At 35.6% G+C, this 26,321-nt stretch overlaps 1 protein-coding gene across 2 annotated transcripts in view; it reads right to left on the bottom strand.

The window, feature by feature from the left end:
* The window catches only part of EEA1 (early endosome antigen 1), a 66,508-nt gene extending 46,274 nt beyond the window's left edge, over positions 1 to 20,234 (bottom strand). Inside the window, exons 1-8 of one of the 2 annotated variants that reach the window (XM_087723358.1) lie at positions 20,046 to 20,234; positions 14,819 to 14,911; positions 4,141 to 4,268; positions 3,637 to 3,691; positions 3,469 to 3,534; positions 2,359 to 2,398; positions 1,161 to 1,274; positions 946 to 1,067 (exon numbers count right to left, since the gene is read on the bottom strand). In XM_087723358.1, the coding sequence (XP_087579484.1) occupies positions 946 to 1,067; positions 1,161 to 1,274; positions 2,359 to 2,398; positions 3,469 to 3,534; positions 3,637 to 3,691; positions 4,141 to 4,268; positions 14,819 to 14,911; positions 20,046 to 20,069 (642 nt within the window). In that variant the 5' untranslated portion in view covers positions 20,070 to 20,234. The remainder of the gene's footprint in view (positions 1 to 945; positions 1,068 to 1,160; positions 1,275 to 2,358; positions 2,399 to 3,468; positions 3,535 to 3,636; positions 3,692 to 4,140; positions 4,269 to 14,818; positions 14,912 to 20,045) is intronic. The other variant, XM_087723359.1, reaches the window with a different exon arrangement.
* Between the last annotated feature and the right edge of the window lie 6,087 nt (positions 20,235 to 26,321).

Genomic DNA, 26,321 nt, shown 5'->3' with positions numbered 1-26,321 from the left:
CTAGATTGGTTACTAACAGGTTTCCGGTTCAATTTAAAGTGCTGATTTGATCTAGAAAGTCTTATGTGGGTTAAGATATCTTGCAATTAGAATTAACCTGTCTAAAAGTTACAATCAAAGAAAAGTTATAGTTAATCACTTACTCTTATGAAATTAGAAGCACTGAAGATGGGAGAAAATATTTGTTCTATTACTCTACAGCATCGACTGTATGTTATGGAACATATACTTCTCCTGTATGTTTGCCCCAGTGGAAGTAACTGAAGGTTGCCCTCTTCTGGAGGGCTTTTTTAACTTCATTTTTTTCCTCCATTTTTATCTTACATGTCGGTATGATTTTGATTGTTTTTTATGTATAATCCATGTTTGATTATGTATCATTAAGTTGATGTTGACTCTTAGCAATTACATATATTATATACTGTAGACATTTTATTTTTTATTCTGGGTATTTAATATATATTTGTAATCCTGCCAAGAATCTTGGAATGTAAATCTCTATACAGTCCTTATATTTAATTTCTGTATTTTAAAATATTTTCATTAGTAGGAATGCTCTTTGAAATTTATAAAATGTGCAGAAGTTTATAAATGTATAAAAGCAAATATTTCAAATTAACTCTAAAAGAACAGCAATAATTAAGAATGAGAATGGATAAATAATTGTCAAGTGACGGCAAGCTACTATTGCCATGATAACCAGGAAAAAAATGACAATGAATGGAAAACCAAGGATATTTCAAATTAAAGTATTTATTTTTAGCTTAGAAAGAAACTTATCCATTATTGTAGCATAGAAGATGGTTTTTTATTTTGTACCAGAAATAGATCACTATAAAAATAAATAACTTGTTTTTTAAAGATCTGTAATTAAAATGATCAAGCTGTAGGAATAATCCCTTTCCAATTAGACAAGGCATGATAAAACATGACCACAAGAATTACCAGCTCTGTGTTTAAATCTTCACATACACCTTTTTGCTTCTGTAACTCTTGTGTCAAATTAGTCACTTTTTGTTCTGCAAGTTCTCGAAGGCTTGTTTCTTCATCATATTTGGCTTTAAGTTCTGTTGTAGAGAAAGGTGTTCTTTTAAAAAGGTGTTCCTTCAATTTAAACAAGACAACGGCACTGTATTGTGCAATAAGTATGGACAACTTACCCACAATCTCAGTGGCCAGTTGTGCTGCTTTTTGTTCAAATAAGTCTTTCATTTGTTTGATATTAAATTTTTCTACTTGACTGTCTTCTAATTGCTGTTCTAAAGATTCCAATTCTAAAATAAAAAAGTATGATTACAAAATGAAACTTTAATAATATTTTATAAAAACAAATACAGACAAAAGTATTTTATAAAAACAAAGATAGATGAAAATTTCTCTTTTTTAACCAAGATTTCCTGAATTCTGTCCTGCCTGCTTTATTTATCACTACTTAGAGCTCATCCTAATTTTGATAGTATATAGTAAGGAAAAGGAAACACATTAGCAAAACAATCAAATGATAATAATCACAGCCAAAATTGGTTTCCCTAATCAATTGAGGTCAAAACTTCGCTGAAATAAAACAGGTTTAACTAATTTCCAGGATGACAGCAAAATGAAGATTGCACATAAGGTACTTTTGAGGGGAGATTATTCCGCAAAATGGGGAATATATAGAAGACCTATCTCATCCACACCTCATATCTCTCATGAGGTGGGAGAGTCTCAAGAAGCCTTCTGTAAACCAGGCAATCTGGTAAGATATTAGCTGTTATATCTTTTTGTAGGGCTCTAAAGGGAATGACCAGAATTGTGCGACCTTGGGTCAATCATTCTTTTTCAGCCATAATCAGTATCAAGCTCTGCAGCAACTGAGAAAGAAATAAAAGCCTTGTTACATCATGCACTGAACGCTTTGCTGTATGAACTAGCAAGCACAACACAAAAGCAACTGGATCCTGCAGCCAAACGGAATAAACACTAAGAAAAACAACTATATATAAATTATGATGCAGCAACTGCTTTACAATTATTTAATCTAATAAAATAGCAATTGTGATTCTAGTACTCAGTAAACGGGACACTGAAAATTTTAACAACCTCAATTAAAACAGAAATAACTTCTACAACAGATAAACAGATCAAATTTGTTCAATAAAAAGATTATTTTTCTTCTATAAAATAGAATTGCTTCATGAATTACTACATGAAAAAGAATCTTCAACATTTTAAATTATTTAAAGACTGCATTTTAAATTGAAGTATTTACAATCAATCGATAAATTATTTTATGGATAAACAGAGATTTAATGAGAGATACTGATCACTTGTCTGGATAATTATGTTTCATGAAACTATTTTTTTTAAGTTTGTCACCTGTAGAGGCAGCAGTTGCCAGACCATCAGGTTTGGATTCCTAAGGAAATTAGGAAGGCAGGAAGAAACAGAAAGACAGAAAGAGGGAGAGAGGGAGGAAGGGAGGGAGGAAAAAGAAAGAAAGAAAGAAAGAAAGAGGGAGGGAGGGAGGGAGGGAGGGAGGGAGGGAAGGAAGGAAGGAAGGAAGGAAGGAAGGAAGGAAGGAAGGAAGGAAGGAAGGAAGGAAGGAAGGAAGGAAGGAAGAAATTATGAGTCTGCACTTTGTGTTACAATTTTATAACCATTTGCATAATTATAATAGAAAATATATAAGGATCTTAAACCAAGTTTTATGATTGAGAATTCCTGTACTTGAGCACATTATCAAGAGTGATAGATCCTCTATTAACTAGCTTTAAATAAGGATCCATCATGTGTTTGAAGCTATAATTCACAATGCTGCTATTTCAGACTAAATCCATTAAAATAAATGAAAACATGTAATAAATCACACCTAGGAATGAATTACATGTGTTTTCCTCACCAAACAATTTTCATTATGACATCCCAATAGGAGTTTACATTAACAAATCTGTTTTTAAAGTTAATTTTTTTAAAAAAAAATCATTTCACTGTATTAGCAATTAATACAAAGAAGCTAAAAAGTAAAGATAAAGGTTTCCCCTGTCCACTTGCATCTGACTCTACAGGGTGCTCATCTCTGTTTTTAGCCAAGGGAGCCAACGTTGTTCAAAGACATTTCTGTGATCATATGGCCAGCAAGATATATGCCAAGGCGCACAGAATGCTATTACATTCCCACTGAAGGGGTACCCATTTATCTACTCACATTTGTATGCTTTTGAACTGCCAGGTTGGCAGGAGCTGGTGCAAGTAACGGGAGCTCACCCCGTCACACAGCACTCAGGTCTCAAACCTGGGCTGTCAGCTTTTCAGCTGACAAGCTCAGCGTCTTCAACCACTGAGCCATCACGCTCCCTTACAAAGAAGATTAGCACAATTAGAACTAAGTCAGGCCACGTGCCTTACAAAATAGGTAATAATCTTCATTTCACGGTTGATTAAAAATGGCTTGTGGAAAGCTTGCTTCAAATATTTTAAAATAATTACTTGCTGCTTCTGCCCATGAACTTTTTCTAATTCTTTCTTCAACTCTTCAGAATACCATCGTTCTTCCTGTAGAAAGTCAGTTAAAAGAATAGTGTGAACTTGGGACTTTGATAACAATCATGATGTTCTTTGTAAATTGAAATAAAAAGCTGAATACATTTTCCCAACCTTAAGCGAAGCTTGCAGGTCTTGAACTTCTTGCCTCAATAAAGTTATGTCATCACTGAATATAATCCATATTAAAAAGAAGGAAATATATGTATTTAAATGTCTTAAAAATCACTGCCATGAAATTCAACTTATTTCTGTAAATAATAATATATTTAAATAATTTAATGAAATTAATATTTTGGTAATATCAAAACATTAATGCATTTTTATTTCTATAAATTAAAACAATTCTGGGGCCTAGCAAAACAAAAAAGATTTAACTGTCTTCATGAAACAAATCTAAGGTAAATCTAAACCAAGATACTGTTCAATCAATATAGTTTAAAAATAAAAGTTTTTACTATTAGCGACTTTGTTTTCATTGAATGTATTTTTCTGCTATAAAGTAATATATTTCACAATATCATCTAATATTCAGATTAATTAGTGATTAAAATGCAGTTACAAATCAATTATTATTCAATATATAATAAAAAGAAATAAACCAGTATTTATAAGCACCTTTTGAGGGTCATGTTAGATTCTCCTGCATGACTTGTATCAATACCAGAATCATGAACTGCTTCATAGTGCTTAAAAAGTTCTTCAGCTGATCCATGAGATTTCATACAAAGAGGACAAATAAATCCCTGAAAAATGAAGCACAAAAAAATGTAACAATAATCATATTTAACTGTTGGCTCTTTTATATATTAACAGGTAATTAGAAAACTATATATCAATCAAATTTAGTGGAATGAAAATGAATGCTACCATATTAATTGTATAGAAGGAGTTGTGATTAAATTTTCTTTAGAGAAGTCTTAAATGTTATTTCATTTTCTAATGTAATTAATTACAACAACAAATGCCAGCATTGGATTTGAACTACTCAGCAAAGTTACTAACAAAATTGCTTGATCTACATGTACAATAATAGAGAATTCTAACACATTCTGTCAAAATGAGAAAACTTTCTGAGGTACATTGCCTGATCATTTAGTTAATATTACATACAAAACTGCTGTCTTAAACCAGAATTATAATTTAGATTTAGATTTTGAATTTCATTTACAACTTTAGCTTGGAGACAAAGTAAATAAAATATTAATCATTGAACATAATATTAAACAACTTCTAGGATACCTTGTCATTCCCTCCATCAAGTGGAAGTGACTCACTTCATACCAGCCAAAATATTTCAAACTGATCAATATTGTCCTTACCATTATCAGAGGATGCTGCAGGTAAAGCATGTACAGGTAATAAAGGCTGTACAGGTAAAGCATGTACAGGTAATAAAGGCTAGTAACCTAGTATACACATTTCTATCTTATTAACCACCATTATATAAAAGTCTTACCCAAAGCTATGAATGATTAGCAGATGCCAATATATATTACTATTTGGTATTGCTTGGCATACAGAAGATTGCAATTAATGTAAAAGAAATAAATGGTAAAAGTTATGCATTAATGAATGATATGAGTAACTGTAATGTACTAAAAAAGATGTACTAGTGCGTTGCTTCAAACCAGTAAAACTGTAGGCTATTTTCACTACATAAAATAAAACAAAATAAAATAAAAATTATAATAAAATTAATATAGTCTTGGCACAAAGTGCAGATTTAACTGTGGCTGTAAAGAATGTGGATAATTGATCCAATACTAGGAGATAATAGAATAACAGGTAAATAAAATTGAGAAAAATCACAAAGTATCAAGATTTGAAAATAAAAATGGAAAGATTATAGCATAAACCAGTCGTAATGGCTCCCAGTGATTATCGGTACACTGGATGTCATACCAAAAATCTTGTACAGCACTTAGAATGGCAAAATTTTTATCTGTCATTATCAAATGGGCCCGCTGATTAGATCTACACAAAAACTATGCTGATTCATTATATTATCCTAAGTTCGTGGAAATAACTCGATGTATACAAAGACAAACACCAGCTAAAGAACTGTCAAATGTGATTTCACATTTATGTGTACATAATAGTATAATATAGCATTAAAATAAGTATCAGCCTTACATTATTGACTCTGAATGAAATTGTGAAAGGGTCTCCAAAAAAAGCCTTTACAACAGAACCTTTCCGGCTTGGCAGCCCGGTCAGGGGGAGGAAGAGGGGAGAGTTTCATACAAATGGTAGAGGGTTGGAGACCCTGCTTTACAAGTTTGCGGAATGCCACAAAAATGGAATTATTCTCTCCTTGGAGGTTAAGCCAGTTCATAGAAATGATGCTCTGCACCCATGGTGGCGAACCTATGGCACGTGTGCCACAGATGGCACGCAGAGCCCTCTGTGTGGGCACACACACCATCACCCCAGCACAGACAAAACGCTGCCAGACATGCACCAAAACAAGCGATGGGCAGAACAGGGCTCTGATTGGTGGATGCAGTTTCATTTCGCGCCTCCCATTTAAGTTGATACCAGGGGCCTGTTTGTGAATGGTCCCCGCTCCTTTCCTTCTATTTAGAAAAACCCTCCCTGGCCTTCCTCTTTTTTCACCCCCAATTACCTCTGGTAGTTGTAATTTGCTTGCCTTCTTTCAAAAATTACAGATACACAATCAAATAACCTGTGCATTGACGAGATCTAATTGCAAAGATGTGTGTGTTTGTTTGTGTGTGTGTGTGTGTGTGTGTGTGTGTGTGTGTGTGTGTGTGAGAGAGAGAGAGAGAGAGAGAGAGAGAGAGACTGAGACTGAGACTGAGACTGAGACTGAGACTGAGACTAGAGGGATCTTGCACACCACTCTCTATCTCTGCAGCAATAACATATCCCTTGCTGCCCACTTTCTCGCCCTGTGCTTGCTCCCCTTGGTGTGTTCTTTTCTGGTGGCAGGATTGTCTCGGATTATGTGCAGAGTGCCTTTCAAATCAAACCCTGCAAATTTTCAGCCCCCACCCAGTCACATGACCACTGATGACCTAATGACTTAATGACCAGCTGGGTTGTTTGAATCCCACCACTGGTGTGTGCGTGTGTGTGTGTGTGTGTGTGTGTGTGTGTGTGTGTGTATGTATATGAGAGAGACAGAGAGAGAGACTCAGCTTGCTTTCCTTCTCCTAAGTTTGCAGTCGCTCTCAAAAGCTCAGTTTGTTCTCCAATTGCCTGAGTAGAGCCTTCTAAGAAGAGTTCACTGGCTTTATTGGGGTGAGAGAGAGAGACACACAGAGAGACGAAGAGAGAGAGGGGGGGAGAAAGAGAGGGGGGGAGGGAGGTAAAGAGAAAAACAGAGAGAGAAAAGGAAGGAAAAAGAGAGAGGGGGAATAGAGAGAGAGAAACAGAGGCAGAGAGAGGGACAGTAAGAGACAGAGGAAGGGAAAGAGAGAGGGAGGGAAGGAGAAAGAGAGGGGAAAGGCATGGGGGAGAAAGAGAGGGAAAAAGAGAGGGAAAGTGAAACCGGCAGAGAGAGAGAGAAAGAGGGAGAGAAAGAGAGGGAAAGGGAGGAAAAGAAAGGGGGGAGGGAAAGAGAGAGGGGGAAAGAAAGAGAGGGAGAGAAAGAGAGAAATGATATTACAAAAGTTTTTCTTTTTTACAAACATAATATTTCAAAAGTAAAAAGAAAGAAGGGCCATAAAAGTGCATTTATCACATTCTTAGAACAACTAACTGAACTTGTTTATTTTGGGTAGTAAAACCTCATTATTCAGGTTAAATTGCCATGTTGGCACTTTGCGATAAATAAGTGGGGTTTGGGTTGCAGTTTGGCACTCGGTCTCTAAAAGGCTCGCCATCACTGCTCTACACTCTGACAACTGAAAATCACAATTAAAGCTATAATCCTATATGCACTTATAGGGAATAATGAACTAAACAGTATCAAACTTTACATTCCATAGTAAAGTAATGAATGACTAATATAGCAACTCTACTAGTCTCTTTTTTTCCAATGTATTTATTAAAAAATGAGACAGAAGTAATCAAATAAGATATATAATGCTAAATACTGGATTTTTACCATTTTATTTTTTATAAAGATTGCAAGTCAATTTGGCACAAGTAAATAATTTTATAAGATAAATCATAATTACATTTGAAATATGAAAATGTTTAATTGGTCTCCCATCAATGTATTTTTATTAACATAAACAGAAGACTACAAAGATGGAGAAATAAACCAATCTTCAAGAGGGATAATCGGCTCAAATATAGTGAGAGGGTTTTTGTTTCTGTAGTATGATTAAAAAGTAATACAGAATTAAGTTCCTCTCCCTTCACTAAAGTTTATTTCATATTATTTAATTTTGGAGATTTGTACCTTAAAATAGAATTCAAAACAAATTAAAACCCTCAATACATAAAGGCAACCAATGTAAACCATAATATTTATATTCATTAATTATACTTCATTTTAATGCTTAAAGGAAATGTTTCCATATGTAACTTTTATACAACTATCACCTTATACTGTATGTTCCTATCATAGATACTTTTCAGAAAAGCTAAAATTAAAATCAAGCTCTTGGAGAACAATTTTATCTGAAAAATGAAGTATCTTTAAGCCTTTATCTAGTCTTTCCCAGGCCAAAATGGGAAGATGCCTATGGAATTGGTACTAGTTTGAACTCTGCACTTCTGGATTTGATCGTTCATGCCTGCCACAAGCAACCAGAAAGTAGCAGCATCCCAGAACCAAACAAGGCAGTTTATGAAGCATCTGTCTTCTTTTTTTTTCCTATCCCAATATTTTCATTATGGTACTATTCACACATTATAAATGCTGTTTCTCTTTTTATACACATTGGATAGAAAACACCTTCTTGAAAAAGTTGCTTTAAGTAATAATGTAAAATGGTAAGTAAACTAAATATAGTAGATATACAGTATAATGAATACCACCATTTCAAATAATATTAATGTTTCCTAATGTTTTGAATACTTTTAAATTTTCTTAATTAATCTAAAAACTATTTAAGACAGATGCCAAGAGATATGCAAAACAAGAAAAAATGATGTTAGCTATTCTTCATCAAATTATTAAAAATAAATTTCTGGATAATTTTATAATTATTTGTATCTATATTGTTTAGAAGGTAAACTTACAATCTTATAAATTTTATAAGATGGTAAAGTGTTCTGTCCCCCCCTTCTCCGCTTCGTTAACAGGCGACAGGCAGACAAACTTAAAAGGAACTCACTTTATCAGTTCTCGGCTCAGACTGGCTGCGAGCCCAAAAATAAACATAAATAAAGTCTCTGACGAGATAACAGAATACCAAACAAAAACTCTTACAAAGCAATGCACTTCTCCAAGTGTCTCCTTGAATCAGGGTTACAGAAAGCCAATCACTTCTCCAAGTGTCTTTCAAATAAACCACGACCGATGATCAATGAATGTTGAAACGCATGAATGAACATTGACTCCTGCAACCAGGGCATGGCACCATCCATCCTTTTATCACCAGAAGACCCACTAATGAGCCCCAGCTGCATTGTTAAACTTGCATCCCGAAAAGACTCACAGGAGACGTCTGCTGAGTCACAACAGTAAAGTATACACTGAACCTCAAAACAACAGTTCGAGAGGAGGGGCCGAAGCCGTACGAGAAGACGTGCGATCTCAAAACTCTGAGATCACAGTCAACACTTTTATTGCTGGGGGGTTCCAACGAACCTAAATCATCCCGAAGAGATGGTGAACGGAAGATTACATATTGCTGATCTCAGGGATATCGCAAAATCTCTAAAAAAAAAGCAAGGGAAAGTCTTCTGCTGGTAATAAAAATTCCAGTCTGTCAAGACTGACAAAGTCTGGGTGGCATCAGATAGGAACAGAACAATGTGGAAGAGAAAGTGTTTCTAGCTGGTGAGAAACTTTTGTTTAAAAAAAACGAACTGCCTATAAAATCTAAAAACTAATTGAAATCAAAGAATAGAAGAACTTAGCGGCGAATTTGATTTTTGTAATGGTTCTGGACAGTGGTTATCTTACTTTTTAAATGCTATTTACATGGATTGATTCTAAGCAAAACTTTTTCAAATGGATGGATTATCCTTCTAACATTTCTTTGTGACTCTCTGTAAGCTACAGAGGGATTGTTTTGACTTTGACATTCTAAGCTTTTATTGCTTGGCTGTTTGGCTTAAGATCTGATAAGATTTTACAGCTGTCCATTTGAAGTTTGTTTTCGCTTGCAGAGAGTTTGCGAGTGAGTGTTTCAATCTTGCTGAGCTTCTAAGAAAAAATACAACTGCGTATAAACATGGCCTCTCTCCGAGAAGTACTCTTAGCTCTGCAGAGGGTGTTGGATACAGAGGAAAGAATTGAGAGAAAATTGGATTATTTGGTGCATTTGGCAACGAAATGTGATGAAAAAACTGAGGATGTTCTTCAAACACAAAATAAGATTGAAATTCAAACAATTGAAATGGAAGACAAATATAAAGAGATTGAGCCTGTTGATATTCATGGCAATTGGTTTATTTCTGAGGGAGGAAAGAGTGGAATATTGGAAGAGGAATTAAATGGAGAGAAAATTTATTTCAAAAGACAGGACATAGAAGAAGAAGAAAGCATTAAAGAATTTATGGACTATGAAATACTATTCGCAAAATATTTGATAACACTGCTGAGTATTAAAGACAAGCTGAAAAAGGAAACAGAATGAGGGCGTCAATATTATATGAGAGATACTATAAACAATGAGTTGCAAAAAGGAGTCCATACAGATTTGTTTAAGAAGATGTTTGGAGGACTGGATCCACAAATGGCAGAAGACAAGATTGTTTTGCTATTGGAGAGGTACAGGTTGATAGATGGAAGAGTATAATTTAAAATTAGCTAAACTTAGTTAAATTCAGTGATAATAGGTATAGTTAAATAAAAATTGATAATGATAGTAATGTATACAATGTTGAGCTGTTATGATAAGTAAAATTGGATATGAATATTGAATGTTACCCGTGAAGGGAAGGTTAGAAATATTTTTGGACTATATATAAAGGTTATTAATAACAATAACAATAAAAAAGAACAAAATTAGACACAGCTAAGTTTTAACTAATAGGGGGAAGTTATGATATAGGATATAATTAAATAAAGAAAGATAATGTTAAATTATATCATGGAGGATTAGAAAATTTTGGTATTAAATATTATGGATGTTTAGCTAAAACAGGATATGAGGATTTAATGTTAATGGAGGATTTTATAACTAAGTAAATGAAATGCCAGCATGTGGTTATGTATTAAATCTTGGTATATTTTATGATGAAGGATGTTTAAATAATTATAGTCAAATAAAAGTGGAGGTATAATAAATATCTAATAAATATAATAAATATCTGATAAATATAATAAATATCTGAGTTAAGATATTAGAATTAATATGAATTATATTTGATGACAGTGGAAGAGATGCACAAAAGCCTTTTGTAACCAACTGATACACTTTCTACAATATGTAAAGAAGGAGGATTTGTATGTTTGTTTTGAAAATTTAAAAAAATTATTTTAAAAAAACAGTTTGACAATCCAACTGAGAGTTCCAGGTTGCTTCTCTCCTTGATTGGTTGATGATTATTTATTGGCTAAAAATTCATTTCTTCCTAGAGGGACTCTTTAGCATTGACAGATAACTTCCCTTCCACCTGGAAACAGGTGATAGACCACCAGCTGGGCTCTTATGGGCTCTCCTTGGCATTTTTAACATCCCTAGGTTTGACCAAGTTAAGCACGTAGTCATTAATAGAATAAAAGACATGAAATTCCATTCAGAAATAAATAGGATGCCTCTCCACAGTAGGAACAGAATTAAACAGGATGTGGGAACCATCAAGATTTAAACGACCTGATTTTCCTGAAATATAGAATAGCATTCTTCAGAGCCAGATTTAACATCCTCCCCTCAGCATTCCACCAATGCAGGTATAACAAGACCCTATTAGCGGAACTAGTATGTATATAAGAGGTAAAGGAGAAGTCAAAGATATCACACGTTTTATTGCACTGAGAGTTATACAGAGTTTTTAGGTCAATATATATTCTCCCCTTATTAGAGAGATTACCGGGGGGGGGGGGGGGACAGACAATTTTTATGTAGACTATCAACCTCCGGGACTCAAACCCGGCTATTGCACGTCCAGTAGTAAAATTCTGTGCAGCTGCAAAAGCCACAAAGAAAATTTGATTACAAAATTCAAGATGTTTACTGCACCAATTTCTTGTAGATAATAATTTTTAGAGAATCTATATTTACACTCATACTTACATGCTCTCCCATCACGTGGCCAAGGGTAAGAGCCATACTGTTTGATACCATATATTTTATTACTATTAAAATTATGTAGTAGTAGTAGTAGTAGTAGTAGTAGTAGTAGTAGTAGTAGTATCTTTTGACACTATTGTAAAGTGATAATTTTGTCTATTGCTGGTCTGTAACCGTAATAAAGATTAAGATTAAAGATTAAGATTAAAGATTAAGATTAAAGATTAAGATTAAAGATTAAAGATTAAAGATTAAAGATTAAAGATTAAAGATTAAAGATTAAAGATTAAAGATTAAAGATTAAAGATTAAAGATTAAAGATTAAAGATTAAAGATTAAAGATTAAAGATTAAAGATTAAAGATTAAAGATTAAAGATTAAAGATTAAAGATTAAAGATTAAAGATTAAAGATTAAAGATTAAAGATTAAAGATTAAAGATTAAGATTAAAGATTAAGATTAAAGATTAAGATTAAAGATTAAGATTAAAGATTAAGATTAAAGATTAAGATTAAAGATTAAGATTAAAGATTAAGATTAAAGATTAAGATTAAAGATTAAGATTAAAGATTAAAGATTAAAGATTAAAGATTAAGATTAAAGATTAAGACTAAAGATTAAGATTAAAGATTAAGATTAAAGATTAAGATTAAAGATTAAGATTAAAGATTAAGATTAAAGATTAAAGATTAAAGATTAAGATTAAAGATTAAGACTAAAGATTAAGATTAAAGATTAAGATTAAAATTATTATTATTAAGAATAATAATACTGTATTCATTAAACATGAAACTCAAGTCAACTGAACTTTCAAAAATGCATCACAAATACAACTGACTGGTGCTAATGGTTGATACGGGTTGCTGCCAGCTTCCTAGGTATCAACCAATATCTTCATAAAATATATGATGTTCCTAGTAGCACAGTTTTTTGCAGTTCCGCTGGTGTTATTGCAGGAAGCTGCAATTTCTTGATGTGTTTTGTAAAATTCTTGGAATGGTACCAAGTGCCCCGATGACAATGGGTATCACTGTTACATGTTTCATCCACAGCCATGTAGTTTTGATGGCCAGGTCGCAATATTTCATTTTTTTTTCTAGTTCTTTTTCTTCGACTCTGGCATCTTTGGGTACAGCGATATCAATAAACTGTACACTTCGGCCCTCTACAACCGTGATATCTGGTGTGTTGTATTCCAAATGATGGTCTGTCTGTATTCAAAAATTCCACAAGACCTTCTCATTTTCGGTAACTTTTTCCACCTTGTGCTCCCATGACTTTTTGGATATAAGTAAGTCATATTTTTTACATAATGACCAATGGATTAATTTAGCAACTCGGTCATGTCTAGCTTTGTACTCAGTTTGTGCAATTCTGTTTCATTCACATATTAAATGTGAAACAATTTCGACTTTGTTGTTGCAAAGTCGGCAGTTAGGATTGTCAGTGGATATCTTAACTTTCATGGCATTAGCTTGTAGTAATGATGACAATGATGAAGATTATTATTATTATTGTCAAACAACTTTTTATGAAGCAAAAATACAATGGAAAAATCCTTCCTTTCTATGGACAACAACGTCTGAAATCAATTTAGAGTAAATAATAAGTAAAATAAATAGTATTTTTCGGAGCATAAGGCGCTCTGAAGTATAAGACACACCTAGCTTTTGGGGAGGAAAACAAGGGAAAAATATCTGCCTCCCAGCAATTTGCCTCTTTGCAACAAACAGCAAACAGTACAGACAATTTGCACTTTGTACTATTACATTTCAGACTATACTTATACAGATGCTGTTAAAACTGATGTGCTTTCTGGAAGTATAGTTATTCTCTGCTATTTAAAACAAGATACAATAGCACTGGGCCTCTTCAGATCAAGCATTTATTTTAAAAAGCTCCTTCATTTTGTTAAGCTATCTAGAACAATAATAAAGCAGTCTTTAAAAAATAAGTCTAATAACTTGAGCATTCTATAGGCATTTATAGTTATTGACTGACCTCCTTGCAGCAAACAGCCTGATTAGCACAAGAAAAAAAAATCTGCCTCCCAGCAATTTGCCATGTGGAGCAAACAGCAAGTTTCACTTTCAATTTCTCCAGATCATCAGCTGTTTCAGGCTGTAGGGATTATTATATCTTATTGCAGCCTCCCAAGCCCGTTTGCTGCAAGGAGGTAAATTGCTGGAGGCAGAGGCCAAAGGATTGGGGCTGGTGGGTGGGTGAGGCTACTTTCAGTGTATAAGACATGCCCACACTTTCACCCTTTTTAGGGTGGGGAGGTGCATCTTATACTCTGAAAGTACAGTAGGTAATATAAAAATGAAGTCTACTAGTGAAATGGCTATGGAGGCAAACACAAATATACCTTCAGAGATAGTTTCTGAAGAAACTATCCATGGTTACACTAATACTTCAAGGTGAGATGTTTCTCAGGTGATTGCTTTTGTGAGGCAAATTAATTAAAATATTATTTTTTTCACTACTGTTACAAGCAGACGGGAAAAGCAGATGTGTTTTTGGCAACATTGTTATCAATGGTCAGATTATTTATTTCAAAGAGCAATTATTTTCTTCTAGAATATCATCCCATGTATCATAATGGGTATCTCTATTTTTTGCTATATATGCCATTAACCTTGGCAATCAGGCTCAGATTTGTTTAATTTTATTTATTCTAGCAAATCTATATAGTTTCCAGACATTTTGCATTAATTCAGACCAGAAGACAGATACATTTGATGGTGAAAATATACAAAATTTTCTGATATCTGTTATGTAAAATGGTATTTCATTTTGGTTTCTTCTACTTCTAGCTTTCACACTTAATCTGCCAAAAACTAATTACAAAGGAAGTATGTCAAATGCAGAATTAAATGCCATACAAATCAATATTTATGCAATATTGTAAGATTACAAAACTATTTGAATTACATTCTGTAATAAATTCATATATTCTTGCAATATAGTACCTCTGAAGTACTCTCATTGTTGATATCCACTGCATTTCCAGGGGCTGCAGGTGAATCCGACTCAGAGCTCTGAGATCCAACCCTGCCTGGAGTCTGAAAAAAAGAGAAAATGTAATATATTATTACTGTCAAATTGCCTTGCTCTGGGCACTACTGTCAGCAATAAAATTATTCCCAAATTTATTCTATGATTAGGAATGTAGCAACAGATAATTCTTATAGAAGAAGCCAAATAAAATAACTTTCTGGAGGTAGAGTTGCTAAAATTTTATTTAAAGAAAGCAAAAAACAAAAATAATCATTACCAATAACTGCTTCTCTTCATATATATTTTCCCTACAGAATAATTCTATATGTGATGTGAATGCACAGATATACTATGCAGTGTGAATCATAGGTTTAAGACAACAACTTTCTTTGACTACTGCTTATCTAAATATTCCAAGTTGCATATATTAAAAACTGAACTTTAAAAAAAAATCAACCTTCAAATCTTCCACCTATCCACTCAATTTGTGATACATTCTCGGATACAATACAGTCTATATTTTAGCAATCAACAGAAAATAAAGCTGACCTACAAACTTTAAAATTACTCTATGAACTTTCATCAATATAAACAAATGTTCACAACTCCCAACTAGGTCCCAGAAGTTGGGGGAGAAGGTAGGAAAGGGGTAGTTTACTGTGCACTATATATGTATGGGATTTTCCCCTGCCTTCTGTTCACTGTTTGCTGATCTGCACATATACCGCTCACTGTCACTTATGTAAGGTAAGAACTCCACTATTCATATTTTTTACGCTTGTTTGGTCTTATAAACAAACTGGACTTTGAATAGCCTTTCAGAGTGTACCCTCTGAGTAGAGGAATATCTATAAGATAAAATGTGTATCTGAATCTTCAAGAAAGTTTTATTTTAATGAATAAGAAAACGACTACTTTTAAAAGAAAAAACTAAAAGTACAATTATAAAGAAGTCTAACGAGAAAATGGAGGTCAGCAGAAATCACCAATAAAGTCCTATGAAGATGTGAAGACCAAGCCTCCCTCAACAAGATTATATTTCACCATGTAAATATGAAGAAAAAGATGAAAGCTCAGGATTGAAGCTTGAGTCATAGAAATATGTCAAGGAATGCATATTTAGTTTCAAAAGATTTACATCTTCAGACTCAAATGAATTTGCTGTTGGTTTCAACTTTTATGTATTATCTTCTAGAAATCCTGGAGAATAGTTGATTTGCCAGATGACTAAATAAAAGAAAATATTGCCCCTAACTTCAAAAGGTGGGAAGAGAGGATTCAAGAAGATCTGTCAAAACACCATCTGGGAAATTTAGAACAGATCACAACAAGATTAATTTGTAAGCCCCTTGAAAACAATGCAGTAATTACTAAAATCAGCACAGATTTGTCAAGAACATTTTTTGTTCAGACTGCTAAGAGGAATCATCTCTTGTATGTTCTGCCCCTCTTGTTCAGACTGTTCATATACTTTAGGTCCCATTGATTAAACTATGTCATCTGACTGGACTCAACAAGTAGGCCTTCTCTATCACTCTATTTGCCCTATGGAATAACCTCTCAAAGCTTCTAATCTGACCTATATTTTTTTTAAAAAAAAAACTTTAAACCACTTTTCCCCCATGACATGGAATAGGGTGGCTGACACCCAGATTGGAGAAATGCTTTGTGTAACAGAATGTATTGTTTTGAACCTCCATATAGTCTCTTTGTTTTCTCTTGTTGTTTTTTCTTTTTAATCTTCTAATTTAATTTATTCTTAAATATTGTATGCCACCTAGATTTGCCATGGAGTAAGTTGGCTTCATAAATTACTTGATAATTAAATGAATGAATAAGCAGGTCTTGTCAAAATAACTTCATCCAATTTTTAATAAATTTACATTATTAATACTTATGGGAATGCAATATCTGTATTGCCAATCGAGTAGTAGAACGTAGGTGTATATACTACTCATAGTCTTTTACAGCACTCTCTCAATTTCAGCATATTGCTCTCAACAATCTGGGTCCTCATTTTACCAACCTTGGAAGGATGAAAGGCTGAGTCAACCTTGAGCAGATCAGGATTGAACTCCTGGCTATGGGAAGAGTTAGCCTGCAATTCTGTGCCACCATGACTTATTAGTCACAAAGTGGCTGCAAAAGTGGAAAATCTCATTTTAGACAGCAATATTAAAATACGTTCTGAATTACAAAAAGTAATTTTGTTCCTTGTTGACTGTGTCTTGTTTTTACACTATCAGAAGAGAAATAATCCTTTCTTAATCTTAAATTCAATACCCAAACAGAGTATGAATATGCAATAGGACCTTCTCCTGAATATTATTTTGTAATAACAATTCTTCAATGTCACTAGTACAGAACTTTTCTAGCTCTACTATCAAAGATTCTTTAACTAAAAATACCATTATGAAAGAAATTGCCATTGGAACCTTATCTTTAGTACAGGCAGCCAGGAAATGTACATTAAAATATCTAGGTAGTATAAGTACACATTGCATTAAATTTTATGATAGAAACTTTTTTTTATGTTATAGGTAATCCTTGGATAAAGATGGGATCAGGAACTCTGCTGCTAAGTGCGATATCCTGTGACCTCATTGACTTATGACAGCAGTTCCAGTTGCAGTCATTAGGCGAATTGTCACAGCCATTAGACATGACATCATGTAATCACTATTTGTGATCTTCTGCCAGTTTCCCATTGACTTTGCTTGTCAGAAGCCGGCAGCAAAGGTTGCACATGGGATGACCATGAGATACTGTAACTATCATAATTGCAGGCTGATTGCCAAATGCCTGAATTGCGATCAGATTACTACAGGGACTCTGTAGGCTACAACTTCAAGGACTGTCCATTAGTTTCCTCATTCAGCACCACTGTAACTTCGAATGGTCACAGAAAATGGTAGTGAGGACTATCTGTATTGCATGAGTGATTTTATTAGTACCGTAGGTTACCAGACTTATTAAGAGAGTGAGTAAACTCACCAATTACTATATATGGAATAGTGTATATGTATATGTATATGTAGATGTAGATGTAGATGTAGATGTAGATGTAGAGTCACAACCCCTGGTAAGCCCCAATTATGGGAGGAAGCTAACTGCTTCCATCATCTGTCAATCGGCTCATCACAAGAGTCCATCACAACAGAAACCCAATATTTTTACTGTTGCCTTTGTTATATTTGTGTTTTTTATTTGTGCTGATAAATAAATAAAGGGAGACTAGTATAGATCTATTTCAAGCTATTTAGCTCTCATCAGCTAGCCATACCCTTCGAATCCCAGTAAGGGTATGGCTAGCTGATGAGAGCTAAATAGCTTGAAATAGATCTATACTAGTCTCCCTTTATTTATTTATCAGCACAAATAAAACACACACACACACACACACACACACACACACATATATATATATATATATATTCAAATGAAACAGATGTGGAAAAATAAGACAAGTATAAGCACCAAGAACAGTTACATTACAGGTGCAAATATGATTCACCAGGAAGATATTTCACAGCATAGAAATACAATATATATTCTTCTGCTTGGATTTATGAATCTACAGATGACCAAAAAGTCAAATTATAAGATCTTACATGCATACATTCACATTCTTCTGTGACATTTCTTGCCTGTCAATGTTTATCAATGATGGTAAGACAGTAGATGACAAATGATAATAAGATGCAAAGTGCATATAATCCGAGTTAAAGAATCCTAGTACAAGCTCATATTCTGGAAATACACAGCAATATGAATCATGCCATCTGCATTGGCAGTTCTCAGAAAAAGAAGGAGAATAGTTACACAACAGAAGTAACTTCTTTCTCACTGGATTCTCGAAGAATCTTCACATAGGGATCCATAAGTAGAGAAAGTTAAAAGGAGAAAGGGTGTAACCGACAAAACTTGCATTATGACTTAACAAGCAAATTTTATATTTATGTACTTGCATCAGACATTGAAACTCATGTAAATTAGGGTTTGTGTTGTGAAGTTACAACTTGCACTCCATCCACATGGCTTTCTAAGGATGCCTATAAATGTTCCCTATTGAATAGAGTACATACTTACAGAATTTCAAAAACTGATGTTCTAATTATTTGGTAAGGAAGCGTTTCAGCTGTGTAACATTTTAAGGGACAAGAAAGAGACCATGAGTATCCACACATCTGAGTTCTTCTATATTCCCAGAAGTCCAACTATAACAATACAGCCCCTAGGCATTGTTTACATATACAATTTCACAACTTCCATCCACTCCATCTTCCATTCTGTATGAAAATTTGCAGCATTCCTTATCTTTTATTTCCCCCCCTCTTTTTGCCTTCCCCAATGCATAGTTCAATACAGCAGCAAAAGGACTTTAAACAAAATCCATCTGTTGTTAAAGGTACTTCTGTTTTGTCATTAGTGTCAATGTGTATCTGAAAAAGAACATCTCAGGGAAGAGGTGCAATACCAGAAGTTATGTGAATCAAATGTCCAACAGCGCCTACAATTGTGCAGAGCTCTGATCCGCTGCTGTGTTGAATGAACGTCTTGTCTGTCTAATTTATATAGCCACCACTCTCATCAAACAAGTGATTCTAAAAATGCGGGAAAGGCCAACACCCTCAACAGAAACAGCCCAACCGCAGTTAACTCTGCCAGGCCTTGGAGCAACGTTCAGAGTCCGCATCCTCGACAGGCGAAAAAGTCTGTCCGTTCCCATCTTCATTTCCCTCTCCCCGTTTTCCCCTATCCAAGATGGAGTCCCACAACTTCTCCCGCCTCTCCAGCTCCAACTCAGGGACGATCCCACGCGAAGCCTAAGGTCGCCCGCCCTCCCTCCGCAGCTCCACGCTTCTCCTTCGGCACTAGTCTAGCCTTCCCCTCCCCGAAAGACCCCATTGCTCCCAGGCTTCTCTCCCACCCTCGGCCACGAAGATTCAGGGGGAAAGGGGGCCTAACGGAGAAGGCACCTGGGGCCAGAAAGCCGGGTAGTCGCAAGAGCTGCTGCTCGCTGGGAAGGGAGGGAGCGGCCAGCCCCAGAGGCCTGAGGAAAGTCAGGCAGGCAGCTGGGTGTCAAAGCGCCCACTCGGGTGCTGGGCCGGCCGCAGGAAGTGCCGCGGCGCCTCAGGCAGCCAACCCAGGCGCTGCAACAGGGAGACCGGCGCGCCGCCACCGCTGCCCCCTTCTCACCCTCTGTAAAATCCTCCTCAGCATCGCGGCAGAGGTCACGTCCCTCCAGGGAGCGACGACTCCAGCCTCAGCGCGGCCTCCCCTGAGCCATCTCCAAATCACGGGCTACCCCCGCCCTGCCTCCCTCTGGCTCCGGCCCGACTCGTTCCGCCGCTCCTTGACAAGCAGGGAAAGGCGCCGCCAGGAGTAGGGCGGGGAGACAGGGAAGGAAAGAAGGGGGCGGCCTAAGCCGCGAAAGGGAGGCGCGCCGCCCGGCCTCCTCTCCTCCGCTTTAGGCTGGCGGAGGTGGGGCTCCGCGCTGTCTGGCGGAGAGGCGGAGCTGTCGTCGGGCCGCGTTTGAGTCTGGTCCGAGGAGCGAGGAGGGTGGAGGCGAGCGGACGGGCGGGAGAGCGGGTGATGGTGACCCTCAGTCCGCGCTGACGGCGAGAATCGCCCCCGTCTTCCTTCTCCCCCTCTCTCCCCTTCCGCAAGGCAAGGCGGCAGCGCCTCATCTCAGCTTCTCTTCGCTTGTCAGTTGCGGAGTTTCCCCAAGTGACTCTGGCCACGTGTCAGATGCATCTTTCCAGGCATGACGGCCGCCCCATCCCCACAGACGGTATTTGACGTTTCGCTCTTCTGGGTCCTTGGAGAACGGATTCTAAAAATACGGCACTCTAAAGGAAACCATTCCGCTGCCCTCGTGATTTTCCAAGCTCGCACACTGATACGGGTGCTGAAATAACCTTGTCGAAATCAAGCTGAACCTTTTTTTCCAACATCTCCAACCACCCCAGAATGAGCGTCATCCTTAACTCCAAAATACAAGGGCTGGCATGTTACATTGTCTTGGAGAACTAAATATTATTTTAACGTTTAGAAACTCAGGCTGATGTCCAGAGCAGAACTGACACTACACCCCACCCACAAAGGGATAGAATTTGCAGCACTATATTGCAATGCTGCTTTCATCACTCTGATCAAAGCAGTGAGTTTCTATGGGTGTTGCTGATTATTCACTAAAACAGGAAAAACGTAAGAATATATTCAAAAATTATACAGCACTATTCAAACTGAAACACTGAGAAGTGATAGTGAGCAACTTTTAAGGTCTATAATGCAACTTTATTCTGGGCAGGGAGTCTAAAGTATTTTTTTTCAAAAGATCATTGAGAAATACATGAATATGATAAAGTTTAATAGTACATTTGCAAACTTAAAGCAATCATGTGATAAAATAAACTGTCTGAAATTATATAATGTTTTCCATTAATGTGAAAACGAAATACTGAATGCTACAAAAGTGATATATTATTAAAGTAAGCATGCTGCATGGAATGCATAGCAAAAGATTCAATAGCAGGGAATAAGACAAAGATACATGATGTCTTCTTGATTTCTTATACATTGATAATAAATTGTTGTCTTATGATTTATTTATTTAATTGTATCCCATATTTACTATTTTTACAAATATCCAACACAACTTTTTCCTCCTATTTTCTCCACAACAACAATTCTGTGAGGTTGGGTGGGCTGATGGAAAGTGACTGGCCCAAAGTCACCCAGCTGTCTTTCATAGCTAAGGGAACATTTGAATTCACAGGCTCCTGGTTTCTAGCCTGGTGCCTTAAGCACTATGGCTAAACTACTTTCTCCAAAAAAAAACATTGACATAGCATTGCAATGAAATACTTTCTTTAGAGTAAATCATTAGGAACACAGGCTTACTTCTTTTTAATCACATGATGACTTACATATGGAGGATTAGAGTGACATCAATGAAAGGCAGAAGGTTACTATGAAAGAATTGGAGAAAAATACACAATGGATCATTATTAATTTGCTTTAGCTCTGATTAAATAGCTGAAATTTTCAAAAGCAATAATTAGACACCATGCAGTGTAATCAAGTTCAAAATATTGGAATATTTCACAGATGATTCAGAACAATTATAACCTGTTCATACAAATACAAAGAGAAAGGAAAGTATTTTGCAATCAATTTGGTTCATGTTACATTTAGTAAATAGAATAGATGAACATATAAATATTTTTTAAGATTTAACCTTTAAATTTATTTTATTTCTAACTGAAAGATTGTAGACAACTGATTAGGAGCCATGATGCTACAGTGGTTAGAATGCAGTATTGCAAGCCAACTCTGCCCATAGCCAGGAGTTCAATCTGATTCAGCCTTCCATCCTTCCAGGGTCGATATTGGAGGTAATATGCTGACATTTGTAAACCGCTCAGAGAATGTTGTAAAGCACTATGGGGTGGTATATAAGTCTAAGTGCTATTGTTACTGGTAGTATACTGTATTTCCTTAAAGCTGCTATATAGGCCTATCTCAAATTCAATTGTGTCACAATGTTTAATGATTCAATTCATTTGGAAGAGAGAATAAAATTAAGTTTTTTATCAGCTACTCAATAGATAATCGTCACATTTGCCTTCAATAGATATAATTAATTGAAATTAGTGTTATTAAAAGTAGAGTTATTCATTGTACCATACAATAACAAATGTTCACTGGATGGTTTACAAGTTAAAAAAAAATAAAGCCATAAAATACAATTTGAAAATAAAATAAAAAACAGCACAAGCCAGCAATGTTTTTGGAAAAACAATAAGAAAGAATAAAAAAGTATAACAAAACTAAAAGAATAATAAAAATATATACAACCTAAAAATATTATTGTCTCTTGTGAGCCATCTTGAAAAATCTGCAGGCTAATACCTAAAGTTTTATCTATTGATTACTTTTTTCTATTATAATGTATGATAAAGTGTATAGGAGATGGTGTGTCTGACCTGTCCCACTCTGATCCCTTAGTGAAGAAAAACCCTTGACTCCATTTGGTTGAAGTGAAAGCTACTTTTACTAAGAGGGGCTGATTGCAGTAAAGTCAGGCGGAATCTGAGTTTCCCGCACATCAATACAAAACTATTTTCTTCATTCCCATCCCTCCGCCCCCCCCCCCCGCCAAAACCAGTCCAACCCCAGAATGTTTTGGGAACGCTAAGGTGTTTAGGCTGGTAATTTTCCACACTCAGGGCAAACGACCTTGAAGATGCCTGGCATGAACTGGTTCCATGTGGATCTGCTTTTCTTCACCTATCAATGAATTCCCTCTCAAATTCCCACAAAAAATGCATGCTGGTTTATTGCCCTTTTGTTGTCCCCCTCACCATCCCTCCCCCCCCCAGTCTTTTGATGGTAGGACTCCAGCAAGACACCAAGCTGAAGATGGTGGACCTGACATGGTAGCTTTTATACTGTAAATAAGAAATCTCTTAGTGAGAATTTTTTTTTTATTGGTTCAATTTCCTCCCACAGATTTGGGAAGAAGTAATCATGCCACAATTTCCCAAGCTACTATTACCTTGGCTTGACTATTTCCTCTTTTTTTAAACTTAGCAATATAGTCATCATTATCTCACCATCATTTGGTAGTTGTCTATATAATTAGACATTAGTAAAATGTCTATTCAGCATCTGAATCTTCTGCCTGAATATTATAAACCCACAAATTATTTATATATATATATATATATATATATATATATATATATATATATATATATATATATATATATATATATATATATATATATATTCAATCATCTTAGACTTTAATTTTCCATATGTGTTTTCTTTTAAGTTTTTTCAGGGATGTGTTTAATCAAAATCTTGAACAGAGGCCAAATAAAGGTTATCATATGTTTTTCTCAGTCTCATGTTTTCTTAATATTTTCAAGAGTTTGAAATAGCTTGATAACCATGATGTCTTGAGCTGTTTAGTGCATTGTTCTTTCCAAAGATGCAAATCTAGAAATAGTAGAGATATTTATGGGAATATTTTATTAGTTTAGCATCTGGATGCCTTGAAGGAAGGATTAATAATTGCAATGGCATACAGAGGGTTTGAACCCAATCCAATATAAATGATAAAAATGTTCCTTCTTCTTTTGTACAAGTTTGTTGTAAATCTGATTTCTCCTGCTTTTATTTATCACTCTATAGTACCTATCTAAAAATATTCCTCTGTTACATTATCCAATACATTAGTCTTCTTCTCATATTCACATACACACACAGGTGGGACGCAGTGGCTCAGTGGCCATGACGCTGAACTCAGAAAGGTTGGCAGTTCAGCGGTCGAATCCCTAGTGCCACGTAATGGACTGAGCTCCCGTTACTTGTCCCAGCTTCTGCCAACCCAGCAGTTCAAAAGCATGTAAGAATGCAAGTAGAAAAAATAGGAACCAACTTTGGTGGGAAGGTAACAGTGTTCTGTGCACTCTTGGCATTTAGTCATGATGGCCACATGACCAGGGAGAGGTCTTCAGACAGCTCTGGCTCTTCGGCTTTGAAATGGATATGAGCACCGCCCCCTAGAGTCGGGAACGACTAGCACATATGTCCAAGGGGAATCTTTACCTTTCTATACACAGACAAAACTGAAATGGCATTGAAACTAGAAAGCAAGAAGGAAACCATCTCATTTTTTATAATGCTCTAATTGTGTGTGTGTGTGTGTGTATTGTGTTGTGTGTATCTGTGGGTTTAGGGTTATGTATGAAAATCCTATGTCATATGGCATTACCTGGTTCAAGAGAAGTTGCCTGGATAGCTCCTGCTAGTAAAGGGAAAACTATCTCCTCAAAGAAGGATAAAAAGATTTGTGTTTGCACCAATTTTGCACTCCAGTATTATATGGTAAATCCCTCCTGAACATCCTGTGCTGACAATTTGGCAGCAATTCCTGTGATTGACACATATGGCAGATTTCTGGCTTCGTTCTGAAGACATCCAGTACCCCCGTATTTAATAATAGACACAATGCCCTTATCCACAAACCACTACATCGACTAACGCCTGCATCAGTCAACTTCTCACATGCTTGTTCAGTATGTTTGTCTTCACCACTAAATAATCTATTCCATGATCTCATCTCAACCTTTCTATCACTGAGTGTAGATTATTGCCTATCAGGCCTTTATTCTACATTTCTTGGCATTCTCTTTTTTTTTATCTTGCCATTGGATTACGTTTTAAAGATAATCCCTTTTTCACCAGTTTCCATTGCTTCTTAAAGTCTGATAGTATAAAACAAAGAGCAATTGTCATCATATGAGTCTGTAGGGAAAATTTCAAAATCCATGTCTAAGTGATAATTGTATTAAAATTCAACTCATTTCCTGATCATGACATATCCATTCTTGTGTTTTGTAATTGTGTTTCTTCATGGTATATATTTTAACTTCAAAATCCAGTGGATATTCCTGGGATTTTCCTGGTGGTCTCCCATACAAGTTCTGCTCGGGACTGAATCCATTTAGCTTATCAAAATTGGATAGAGGTGCCACTTTGATTAGCCAAACCTTTATTATAAACAACCAAATGAACACAAAAATGTAAAAAAAAACTTTTGCGTTTTAGATATTGTAAAAAATAGAAGAGAAACAATGTTTCTATTCTGCTACTGTATGTTAAACCATCGCTATAAGTTTTCTTTGTTTCAAAGACATTTTATATTTGCAAAACATAAGAATTTTGCTTATACTGTTGGACAATTGAATGAAATGGCAAGTAAATATTATCATTCAGAAAAGTGATTTTGAAATTCCTAGAAACATCAGCAAAGTTGCCAGTTATTCAGTTTTATTTATTTCTTTCCACAAGGGGGCACCATGTGGATTTTCTCCTTCAGGAACCAACTTCGCTAGACTTTGTGAAAAAGTTGTTTTAAAGCAAGGGTGTCAAACTCAAGGCCCAGGGGCAGGATCCAGCCTGCAGGGTGCTTAGAACTGTCCCACAGGATCGCCGTGGAAACAGCAAAGGATCAGCCCACGGTGTCTCTGCCAGCGAAAACAGAGATTGGGAGCTTCATTTTTGCTGGCAGAGGATTGCAGGAGGCTGTCCCAGACGAAAACGAAGCTCGGCCCCAGGCGCCCCAACACGAGTGCATCGAGCTGGCCATGCCCACCCTGGCCACGCCCCACACCCACCCAATTGCATGTGGGTATAAAAGCACTGAATAATCCAAATGTATATTTATATTAGTTCCAAAACTAAAAAAAAGAGAAGGAGAAAAACAAGAATGCCGTTTCAAACAATATAATTAATTTACAGATCTAAATTTTACAAAAGCAGGGGAGCTAGGAAATTTCAATAGAACTAATTTACTTGCAATAAATAAATGAAATTATGAATTTATTTTATAGAATCATTTTTAAGGCTTTGGATAGAATTCTTGTCTACAGTGAAATGCTAATCACATTTTCATGGAAC

Source organism: Thamnophis sirtalis, unplaced genomic scaffold (genome assembly GCF_051295495.1).
Source record: "Thamnophis sirtalis isolate CommonGarterSnake01/CBP01778 unplaced genomic scaffold, rThaSir2_p1.2 scaffold_9, whole genome shotgun sequence".
NCBI lineage: Eukaryota > Metazoa > Chordata > Lepidosauria > Squamata > Natricidae > Thamnophis > Thamnophis sirtalis.
The sequence above is the reverse complement of the archived record's forward strand: the minus strand, read 5'-3'. Positions and strand labels throughout refer to the sequence as shown.